Source organism: Halichoeres trimaculatus, unplaced genomic scaffold (genome assembly GCF_033239565.1).
Source record: "Halichoeres trimaculatus isolate MK-OKI-2021-1 unplaced genomic scaffold, fHalTri1.1 fHalTri1_scaffold_16, whole genome shotgun sequence".
In the NCBI taxonomy this organism is placed as follows: domain Eukaryota; kingdom Metazoa; phylum Chordata; class Actinopteri; order Labriformes; family Labridae; genus Halichoeres; species Halichoeres trimaculatus.
In genome coordinates, this window is record NW_027437194.1 from 25,948,604 (window position 1) to 25,960,903 (window position 12,300).

Here is a 12,300-nt window from a genome sequence, read left to right on the forward strand (position 1 = left end):
TCAACATTTGGAAAAATGTCATTGTTTTCTAGTACTTTTCTTTGGATTTGTCGTAATGTAATGACATTATTCTCTAGGACCATGTTCCAAGTTTGATTTTCCCATTTAGGAGACAGTAGACGCTCCCCACCTCCTCTTGATGGTCGTCTTTCAGCTCTGCAATACAGAGAGTGAAATGTTGTAAATATTGTGAAGGGATAAAAAGAAGGAATACATTTCTCAAATAAACACTTTACTTTTTTACAGTCCTTCAGAACAGTCCACTGGCAATACTGTAATACTGTACTTATTGAGTACTGTGTTGAATTGCAGTACAACAGTTTTCTAAAACTAGTAAGACTAAATTTCTTATTTTCATTATGGAAAGTCGGGATGATGGATGCTACTGTGTATCTGCTCAAATTTGGCAGCACCCTTTGCCCAGCCTCCCTCATTGTTAGACCTTGTTTCATCACATGGTCAACCAAAGTGGCCCTGATCTCATCAGAGATTATGGCCCTCATCCTTCCTTGTCCCTGAGCCAGAGGTGTGAGAATGAGAGGAGGACGAGGAGGACACTGAGGACGGGGAGGACAAGGAGGACTAGGAGGACAAGGAGGACAAGGAGGACAAGGAGGACGAGGACGAGGACAGGGACGAGGAAGGATGAGGGCCATAATCTCTGATGAGATCAGGGCCACTTTGGTTGACCATGTGATGAACCATGGTCTAACAATGAGGGAGGCTGGGAAAAGGGTGCTGCCAAATTTGAGCAGATACACAATAGCATCCATCATCCAGACTTTCCAAAATTAAAATAAGAAATATAGTCTTACTAGTATTAGGAAATTGTTGTACTGCAATTCAACACAGTACTCAATAAGTACAGTATTACAGTATTGCCAGTGGACTGTTCTGAAGGACTGTAAAAAAGTAAAGTGTTTATTTGTGTTTATTTGAGAAATGTACTCCTTCTTTTTATCCCTTCACAATATTTACAACATTTCACTCTCTGTATTGCAGAGCTGAAAGACGACCATCAAGAGGAGGTGGGGAGCGTCTACTGTCTCCTAAATGGGAAAATCAAACTTGGAACATGGTCCTAGAGAATAATGTCATTACATTACGACAAATCCAAAGAAAAGTACTAGAAAACAATGACATTTTTCCAAATGTTGATAGAATAAGTTTATCCACTCTGGACCGTGTCTGGGGAAGAACTTCTCTGAAGATGAAACAAGTCTACAGAGTTCCATTTGAACGCAATTCAGACAGAGTCAAAGAACTGCGATATAACTATGTGCAAGTAAGTCCTCTACAATCCTGTAACTGATGCATACCCTGAAAATTATGTAATCACAGTGTTTTACACTGAACACATCAGTGTTCAACTGGTTCATATAAATGTTTGTCCATATAGTGGTTTGTGTGTGTCATTTGGAGACAAAACACCATTTTGAGAAAAATAAACACTGTTTTGAATGTAAAGATTCATTTTGCAGGAGAATTGAGGGGTTTTGAGAAATGTATGAGTGATTTTTTGATCACCGAATGAAGCCAAAAGATAGCTGAATATTTTTAAGTTTGAATAGAGTTTGTAGCTGAATGTATGACTGAATGAGGAGGGTTTGAAGCAGGTTGAAAAATGTCCTGAAGGGAGAAAATTTTGAAAATTCCGCATTCATCTCTTTGAACCAAAAAGACCAAAAAACGCACAAATTCTGAAATATCTTGGAAAGTATTTGTGAAAAGTTTCTGAAGAGTCATAGCCCCCTTGTCCCCACTGAAACACACGTTTTGAAGTTTGAACGGCGAAAACAGTTGAAGTTTGTAGGAGCCTTAGCGGTCCAAAAAAGCAGGCAGAAGAATGAAGAAGAAGAAGAATTTTTTTTGTCACAGAAGAACATATGCTGTGAATGCATTGCTGCATTCACAGCAATTATACACCATTTGTTGTGTTTTGTGTGTTTTAACTTGTGTTTCCTGTTTTATTTTGTAGTTCCTGTTTGCTGTGTATCTGGTTCAGTTTTACTTACTGTCCATTTGTTTCCCTCCTCTCTAATTGCACTCATTAGTTTCACCTGTGTTGTTTTGTCTCACACCTGTGTTCATTTCCCCTCTGTTTGCAATTAGTCTTTCCTTCTTGGTCAGTTCATCTGAAGTGTCATTCACTTCATGTCATTTTTTCCTTCCCAGTGAGTGTTTTTGGAGATAAATTCTTCATCTGTCTGCAGTTAAATCTTTTGTTTAACCTCAATCCTTAGAATAAAAAAGACACTGAACATTCCCATTCCATTATGAATTGTCTTTAATGATCAGATGTGACAGATCTGTGCAGCAGTAACCTGGTATAACCTCAGTCTCCTTCCTAAAGCATGATATCAGAGGAACACAGGTGTGAATATAGGTGTGAATAAGTTGAAACACCGGTTGTATCTCTGGGGTGCGTTCTTGTAGAGTCAGTCTGTAGGTGTGATGCCTGTTTGGGAGGCGTCACAGTTATGGATCATTATATTCCTCCATAATTACTCAGAGATGAGCTCTGCACTACCACATTGTAGAGCTGGGTGTTGGCTGTTGTTGTTTCATTGGTTTATAGCAGGGATCAATTTCTCTTTTGACTTTGAAAGGCTCTAAAATCAATGAGTGTGTTAACTTTGATTAGGGGTGGGTACTGAATTAGGTACTTTTATAGGTACCAACCGAATTCTGTCAAAAGTACCAAGTATCCATTCATGTAAAACCAAAAGGAACCATGTTTAGCTACCTAAATGCATCCTTGTGACTGTGAGGGAGAGGAAGAGCAGGTGATTTTCCATGCTGAACATGAACACAGCATTGCAAGGTTATAAATTGAAGAATAAATTTGTTAAATCGTTTTTTTTTTTAATATTTCATTATTAAACAAGTTGATATTTTTTACCACATAAACATAAAAAAGTACATAAACTAGGTACCTTTGAGTACTGGTACTGATTGCCAGGTACCGGGTATCGGACTGTATGTTCATTGTGAAGGTACCCATCCCTACCCACGATTCATTTCAATCAGAGAAGCTCTTGATTACTGACACACAGTCCTGACAGATACTGTTTTAAAAAGCCTGCAAAGCACATCTGTATATCACAGACAGACACTGGATCAAATTTCATCTTTTGCATTTATTGAAGGCTTTGACTGCATAGGTAACAGCACCTTAATTTTCTTCTACTATATACTTCCTGTATATTAGACACTTCAATCTATGATAATAATATTTATTTATAAAGCCCTTTCCCAATTATTAAAATGTTATTCATGTATCACACACATTTGATGAAAAATAAAAGACAAATGTGAGTCAAACAACAGAAAGAACATTTTTAACAGCTAACTTTATACTGTTTTTGGAACCACAGTGTGTGATCTTAACTCTAAGGCAGCACCTCTTATATCTGGTTTCAGCTCGGCTCTTGACAGCTGGCTCCACCCTCCTCGGCGGTACAAACGCTCACACCTGATCGTGCACTCTGCGATAGTCGGCCTTAGGCCGGTGAAGGGCTGCGAAGAGGAACCGCTGCACAACCGGGACAAAACAAAAACCTCCGTGAACCACCGAGCGCTGGACCAGAGGTGAGTTCACCTGGGGAGCTAGAAAGAGCACGTGCTGAGCTGAAAAACGACAGATACCTGCAGGTGGTGGAAATTACAGCCACACATTTTAACTTAATGCGCAAAGGCTGGGTAATAATGTTTAATAAAACACAGGTTTCTTGTGTTGAAAATGCTACTTCCATAAAGTTACAGAGGAAGGCTGCTTACGTTTTAATTTAATTACACATTCTTTATAAAGCACTCTGTGGGCGCAGTCTCTGGGGATATTTGTTTAAAATTACACTTTAACTCTCTTTACTTTATGTTTAAGTGATTCACTGTGAGGTGTCAGTTGAGGTTTTTATTAACTTATTTAAAACTTTCTTTGTCATTTAGTGTTAAAGAAACACCTTCATAGCAAATATCATGAAGAACACAGCATGTTTATCAATCTGCTATTTAGTCATAAAATATGTTGTTGTTTTAAAAAAATGTAGAAATAGAATCAAGCTTATTAATCCACAGTGGGAAAAATATATTTGGTTTCACAGAAAACACATGCAAAAAAAAAACCCTCAGTCACAACAAAACAAAATTTAGAAATATTAAATTGAGAGAGCCTCTGTTGGTCCTCTTATCGTCACAATCATAGTCAGTGTAACTCATAAAGGATGAGAACAGTATTTTGGAATTATACACCATTTGTCATGTTTTGTGTGTTTTAACTTGTGTTTCCTGTTTGATTTTGTAGTTCCTGTTTGCTGTGTATCTGGATCAGTTTTACTTCCTGTCCCTGTGTTTCCCTCCTCTCTAATTGCACTCATTAGTTTCACCTGTGTTGTTTTGTCTCACACCTGTGTTCATTTCCCTCTGTTTGCAATTAGTCTTTCCTTCTTGGTCAGTTCATCTGAAGTGTCATTCACCTCATGTCATTTTTTCCTTCCCAGTGAGTGTTTTTGGAGATAAATTCTTCATCTGTCTGCAGTTAAATCTTTTGTTTAACCTCAATCCTTAGAATAAAAAAGAAACTGAACATTCCCATTCCATTATAAATTGTCTTTAATGATCAGATGTGACAGATCTGTGCAGCAGTAACCTGGTGTAACCTCAGTCTCCTTCCTAAAGCATGATGACAGAGGAACACAGGTGTGAATATAGGTGTGAATAAGTTGAAACACCGGTTGTATCTCTGAGAAGACGTGCGTTCTTACTTGTAGAGTCAGTCTGTAGGTGTGATGCCTGTTTGGGAGGCATCACAGTTATGGATCATTATATTCCTCCATAATTACCCAGAGATGAGCTCTGCCTATCAGGGCTGCATTGTGGTTTCTCATTGTGTCTCAAATGAAGGAATGAATGAGGGAGTGCCGACTAATTTTCCCTATAGTGCAGAGGAACGCTGTATATAGCACATTGTAGAGCTGGGTGTTGGCTGTTGTTGTTTCATTGGTTTATAGCAGGGATCAATTTCTCTTTTGACTTTGAAAGGCTCTAAAATCAATGAGTGTGTTAACCTTGATTAGGGGTAGGTACCGAATTAGGTACTTTTATAGTTACCAACCGAATTCTGTCAAAAGTACCAGGTATAGATTCATGTAAAACCAAAAGGAACCATGTTTAGCTACCTAAATGCATCCTTGTGACTGTGAGGGAGAGGAAGAGCAGGTGATTTTCCATGCTGAACATGAACACAGCATTGCAAGGTTATATATTGAAGAATAAATTTGTTAAATCGTTTTTTTTTATATTTCATTATTAAAGAAGTTGATATTTTTTTACCACATAAACATAAAAAAGTACCGAAACTAGGTACCTTTGAGTACTGGTACTGATTGCCAGGTACCGGGCATCGGACCGTATCGTTTCATCGTGAAGGTACCCATCCCTACCCTTGATTCATTTCAATCAGAGAAGCTCTTGATTACTGACACGCAGTCCTGACAGATACTGTTTTAAAAAGCCTGCAAAGCACATCTGTATATCACAGACAGACACTGGATCAAATTTCATCTTTTGCATTTATTTAAGGCTTTGACTGCATAGGTAACAGCACCTTAATTTTCTTCTACTATATACTTCCTTAACACACAACATGAGAAAATAGTTTGGATGACATCTTTTGGATTGTTCATGCAGATTTAGATGTTCCAAAATGAATAGACAGAAATAATACTCAGTGTTGTGTGGTAAGATCTGTCTTTGTCTTCTCTTTAAACATAAAACACTTTTGATGACTCATCTTGACATTCAGTCATCAAATCAAGTGTCATTTTATCAAGCTGCTCTTTTGTCAGCAGCACTGTTGTTGGAATCCTCTAAACACACACAGTTAAGAACTAACAAGTATAATTCTTCCAGAAATTGTTATTCAGGAGAGGTTATTCTGGTTTTCTCATATTGAACACATGGATTTAAAGTAACAAAGCTGGATGTTCACATTAAATGTGTGCAGGTTTTCAAACCTTTACATATCCTCTAGGGATGGGAGAAAAAAAATTGTTGTATTAATGTATCAGGATTTTTTGTTTCAGAAGTTTAGATAATGATTTTTTTGTTGAAAAAAAAAACAGTTTTTTTCCCGAATTTAAGTCATTCATTTCAGTCTTTGTTTTTCAGTGAGGTTGGAAATAGTTGAGATGTCAAATCCTCTGAGTAAATCCTAAAAACTGACTCACATGTGATATGCACTGTTTTGGAAGATATGGACCCTGACATGGTCTGTGGACATCATCATGGTCATCATCATTCAACTTATTCACATGGTCTGAGCAAACTAAAAATTGCCAAAATCAGTGTCTAAGAATCACAATTTCAATCCAATGGGCACCCAAAAAAATTGTTTAAGAATCGAATCAGGAGAAAAAAATATCCCACAAGTTTATCCATCCATGTATCAGCCATTCAACATTACTGTTAACTTGAAATTCACACCATTTTCAACATCAGTATTTGACAAACTATTGAGGGTGGGGCATCTTTCGTAAGTAGTTATGAAACTTGTCTTACTGTAAAATAAGTCAAGACTGACAGGTAGGTCCAAACAGCTCACTGTAACATTCAACTAACTGCATACTAAGAAGTTAGAAAAACAACATCCACTACCCAGGAACTGACACCTTTTCTACCCAAAGCCTTGGCGTTAGTTTGTGTCGTCAAATGTTAACAGACACTGTTTTTTCTCAGTAACTATTTAGTCATAAAATATGTTGTTGTTTTAAAAAAATGTAGAAATAGAATCAAGCTTATTAATCCACAGTGTGAAAAATATATTTGGTTTCACAGAAAACACATGCAAAAAAAACCCTCAGTCACAACAAAACAAAATTTAGAAATATTAAATTGAGAGAGCCTCTGTTGGTACTCTTATCGTCACAATCATAGTCAGTGTAACTCATAAAGGATGAGAACAGTATTTTGGAATTATACACCATTTGTCATGTTTTGTGTGTTTTAACTTGTGTTTCCTGTTTTATTTTGTAGTTCCTGTTCGCTGTGTATCTGGATCAGTTTTACTTCCTGTCCCTTTGTTTCCCTCCTCTCTAATTGCACTCATTAGTTTCACCTGTGTTGTTTTGTCTCACACCTGTGTTCATTTCCCCTCTGTTTGCAATTAGTCTTTCCTTCTTGGTCAGTTCATCTGAAGTGTCATTCACTTTATGTCATTTTTTCCTTCCCAGTGAGTGTTTTTGGAGATAAATTCTTCATCTGTCTGCAGTTAAATCTTTTGTTTAACCTCAATCCTTAGAATAAAAAAGACACTGAACATTCCCATTCCATTATAAATTGTCTTTAATGATCAGATGTGACAGATCTGTGCAGCAGTAACCTGGTATAACCTCAGTCTCCTTCCTAAAGCATGATGACAGAGGAACACAGGTGTGAATATAGGTGTGAATAAGTTGAAACACTGGTTGTATCTCTGAGAAGACGTGCGTTCTTACTTGTAGAGTCAGTCTGTAGGTGTGATGCCTGTTTGGGAGGCGTCACAGTTATGGATCATTATATTCCTCCATAATTACCCAGAGATGAGCTCTGCCTATCAGGTCTGCATTGTGGTTTCTCATTGTGTCTCAAATGAGGGAATGAGGGAGGGAGTGCCGACTAACAGAGGAACGCTGTATATGCCACATTGTAGAGCTGGGTGTTGGCTGTTGTTGTTTCATTGGTTTATAGCAGGGATCAATTTCTCTTTTGACTTTGAAAGGCTCTAAAATCAATGAGTGTGTTAACCTTGATTAGGGGTGGGTACTGAATCAGGTACTTTTATAGGTACCGACCAAATTCTGTCAAAAGTACCAGGTATAGATTCATGTAAAACCAAAAAGAACCATGTTTAGCTACCTAAATGCATCCTTGTGACTGGGAGGGAGAGGAAGAGCAGGTGATTTTCCATGCTGAACATGAACACAACATTGCAAGGTTATATATTAAAGAATAAATTTGTTAAATCGTTTTTTTTTTTTTTATATTTCATTATTAAAGAAGTTGATATTTTTTACCACATAAAGATAAGAAAGTACCTTTGAGTACCGGTACTGATTGCCAGGTACCGGGCACCGGACCGTATCGTTTCAAATGTGAAAGGTACCCATCCCTGATGTTGATGTGGTACAGCTGTGGGTTGTGCAGATGTTCAAAATGATTGTCTCTGTTTTTCTGTTTTAGGAAGCTGCCCCTGACCGGCCAGGATTGACTTTCTCATGAAGCATTTTTGTCCCGTGCTTCACCCCCCTGATCCATCTGAGCTGAATACTGAATCACTCTGAGACATTTTCTGAGACACAGATGAGTCACGTATGAGTGATGTAAGACAGTTCGGGACAGAGTCTGCTAACAGAATATGGAGCTAATTGGAGCAACAGAGAGGGGGAAAGTGTTTTTTTCCAGCCTTTTGAGCACCGTACATTGAATTTGCAAATGACAAAACACGTTACAATCTCAAACGGCGAGGAGGCAATGACCTAATTCAGATTAAATGACCTCATACTGATAAGTAGCCAGCTTCCTCGCTGGGTGATGGAACATAATCACAAATGGGCTCTTATCGAGGCTTGAGTGTGTGAGGTTACATGATATTTGTGTGTGTGAGGAGTGTGTTTTGATGGTACATGCAGCCATGTTGTGGCATGGACTTCGAGCCTGGGTGTCCCGTGTTGTAGGCGTGCTGGTGCTCCTCTGCTGCTCCCTGTCGCTGCTTTATGTTATGACCTGTAGTCCGCCGCACTCCGACTGCCCTCCGCTGAGCCAAGCCTTGCCCCACTCTGGACCCAACCACCCCAGCCTGGGGGGCACCAGCCCAGCTGGGACTTCTCAAAGTGGAGGTCCTCCTGGTGCTCAGTCTTACCAGGCGCTCCTCCAGGAGCGTGAGGAGCAGCACGGCTTGCACATCTCCTCCCTGAAGGAGCAGATAGCTCAGCTTCAAGAGGCTTTGCAGGAGAGGAGTCAGCAGCTGAAAGGAGTGCAGGAGAGTCTGAAGAGAGTTACAGGAGCCCCCGCTGAAGTACAGGAAGTTGGGGCTGGATTACAAGGAGGTGGTCTAGCTGAGGCTCAGGGTGCTAAGACCCAGCAGACAGACCTCCAGGAGTTCTTGAGGAGCCAGCTGTCCAAGGCTGAAGTGACAGCTGGCACCAAGCTGCCAAGCGAGTATGCAGTGGTGCCCTTTGAGAGTTTCACCCTGCAGAGGGTGTACCAGCTGGAGAAAGGAATCGGGTGGCACCCGGAGGATAAGCCGCAGAGGAAGGATAAGAAGAAGGAGCTGGGGGAGGTGCTGGAGATGGCGCTGCACAGCCTCAACACGCCGTCATCGCAGCAGGACGGCAAGAGTGCTGCAGGGAAGAGCCAAGCCAGCAAAGTGTACTCGCAATCTGACTTCGTAGAAGGTGAGTACGAGTCAAACGCCAACTACACGCAATGGTTCACACGCCAGGGATGAAAACAATGAATGTCCTCTGTCTTACAAGATACAAAATGTTGGTTCCTTGATTCTCAGCTCATGCGTTATTTTTTTATTTTAAAGCAATGTGATGTTCCCAGTGCAAGTGTTTGTCTCTTGTTTTTGGTAAGGTAGTCTAATTGTACTTGATTTGAGCCATATTCAATTGACAAGTCCAGAATAAGGCCTTGTTTCAAGATATTTAAAGACTAAAAGGACACCTACATTGCTTGAAGACTAAAGAGTGAAACAAGTGTAAATGGGTAAGACCAAGCGACAACCTAAGACAATGACAGAGACAATGCGGAAGTGCTAAAATCTGCTGTTCCTCGAGTGGCCACATGAGGCTGGCTCCAGAAGTACTACAAGTCACATACACACCAAGCCAAAAAAGCTGTTTTTACAGTAGAAATACCCAAATTTACAGCCTGGTACAAAAAACGTCTCCTGTCTGAATCGCCAGTTTCTGTATCAGCACACACCATACGGGGGGATTTTTTTTTCTAACTCAGCGGTCCAGAGGATATTGAGATCTTGAGCTCGCTCAATCAGAGGCACAGCTCAGGTCACATGACTGACATGCACCCTACAGCTGTACTTGAAGCTCTCGTCACTTCCAATATGGCTGTGATTTGGTATGGCCGGTTTGCTTCAAAAATTTGTTTCAGAAAGAGACAGGTGATGCCGGGGAGACTACGTCCATTAATCATACATTCTTTGGTTACAACACATGCATTTGTTTCATTTATTGTGTTAGGATGTTATTCTTATCCAGAACAAATCACAAACACATTTTTCTCACTACAGTGGCAGAATTTTCTGAGCATTTCAATCATTTTTATTTTTAATATCTTGGAAAAAGACATCTTCCTGGGCTTTTCAGGTCAACGTGGCTCATTTTCAGTCTAATAGGTTGGCATGCTGTATCTTTCCTGTGCTGGGTCTCTACTGGGTTACTGGGCCCATTAAAGGCCCTTCATCAACTCATCTGGGCCATCCTGTGGGGTCATCCTTAGACTCTGAGGATGGGTCCAAGTTAGGCTCCACGGTGAGTCTGGTTGCAACCAGTTTGGACCAAACATGAGGATAAGGGCAGAGATCATGTGATCTCTTTTTTATTATTTTGCCAATGCAGAGTGGGACCTGCAGGGCTTCACGGTGGTGCAGTGGTTTACACCGTTGCCAGTTCCTGGTTCAGTTCCAGAGCCGGGCAGGTTGTAAAGGATTGTATGTCTCTACATGTCCAGGGTGTACCTCACCCCTTGCCAAATTCTGCTTAATGCATAGAGAGACGTTCTTACTTATTGCAAGCGATCCAGTCATTATTCAAACTTTGTAATATCTTAAATTGAGATTTATTTCCGCTCTTGTCAGCTGAACGTGTCGTATATAGAGAATAGAATAGAATAGAATAGAAAATACTTTATTTATCCCCAAGGGGAAATTTAGGAGTCACCGCAGCATTTAAGAAAACAAAAGTAAGAAAGAGTACAGAAAGTGCAAAAAGGTCCATAAGAAATTAGATGACGACTTCCCGTCCACCACTCGTCCACCACTCTCCAGCCCAGCCAGTCTCCACCTCCACAGGGTCCAGGACTGAGCCTCCCCAGCAGTCTGTTCAGTCTCTGTCTCCTGGATCCTGTCTGCTCACAGCAGGCGAAGCTCCTCCGATGTGTCGCCGGCGTCCGATGTCAGCTCCGTCAGCCACGTCCGTGAACAGGATGATGCCACTGGATTAGCACAGCTAGCTCATCCATCCCCCGGAGCGAGATCCCACGTTCCCAACAACGATGGATGGAAGGACAGGTCCACGTCGTCACCTCCCAGCTCACATCCGAGAACCAGCACGTCGTCCTCACCGCCTCCTCCTCAGCTCGAGGGAAATCATCAAGCCCTACACTAGTTAGCATTGACATGCTACAGGCTGCTAACAGCTGAGTTCGCATGTAAACAATGCAGCCATGGTTACATGTAGGATCTCCAGACAAACACAGGAGAAAAGTAGTCAAAAATATCGCCGAAGCCACAAAAAGTTTGGTGTCCGTGACCGACAATGAACCATACAAAGTGATGATCCACTCCAAATACAAAGATGACGAAAAAGAGACGAAAAAAATTACAAGAAACGGACAAAGACGAGAGAGCTGCTGCAACAGGCAGCTACTTGGGCAGCGCCTAGCAACGGAATGAAATATATGAAGAGGTATGAGATATTTTGATTTACAAATTAAGACAAATTTATTGCTACAATTCAGTTAATGGCAGCATTCCTCTTTGTGTCTGTCTTTTGGGTAATCACATCACATTTATCTCTCAGATGTAATTTAGAAAACATAACAGCAACCCTTAATTTCCCAGAGACAAGGCTGCAAATTGAGAACCAATTCTCTACATCCGAACACCTCCGCTTCCCCTCTCTTCAACCCCTCCTTGGCTGATTCTGATGATGTTTTTTTTTTTTTGTTAATCAATCCCTGAAAGAACAGAAACGTGTTTGTGGAGAATAATAAGCAGGATTTCCTCTCAGTGTGTTCCACTCAGCGTGGATGAGTGGCGACTTCTGCTGTTTTTGTAAAGTTAACTTAAGAATCAAAGGAACGCTGACAAGTACGAAACTCTGCTGACGTCACGTCTGCTCGTCACTTCCACTGCTCCCGCCTCTCTTCCCTGATTGGGCCGGTAAGAATTTAGCCAAGTGAAATCGTTGGTCAATGGATCCTGGCAAGATGGACCTGCAGGATTCCAGAAACTGCATCAGGCAGGTCCATCTGCTCTTCAAGGTTTACATGATAACTGAGTGGTAAATAAATCATGGC

The 12,300-nt window shown here is 40.7% G+C and overlaps 1 protein-coding gene across 2 annotated transcripts in view; it reads left to right on the forward strand.

The window, feature by feature from the left end:
• The first annotated feature begins 3,458 nt into the window (after positions 1–3,458).
• Positions 3,459–12,300, forward strand: part of LOC141805738 (chondroitin sulfate N-acetylgalactosaminyltransferase 1-like) — a 30,129-nt gene continuing 21,287 nt past the window's right edge. Inside the window, exons 1-2 of one of the 2 annotated variants that reach the window (XM_074690927.1) lie at positions 3,459–3,591; positions 8,218–9,431. In XM_074690927.1, the coding sequence (XP_074547028.1) occupies positions 8,654–9,431 (778 nt within the window). In that variant the 5' untranslated portion in view covers positions 3,459–3,591; positions 8,218–8,653. Of the gene's footprint in view, positions 3,592–7,533; positions 7,596–8,217; positions 9,432–12,300 lie in introns of those variants that run through there. The other variant, XM_074690928.1, reaches the window with a different exon arrangement.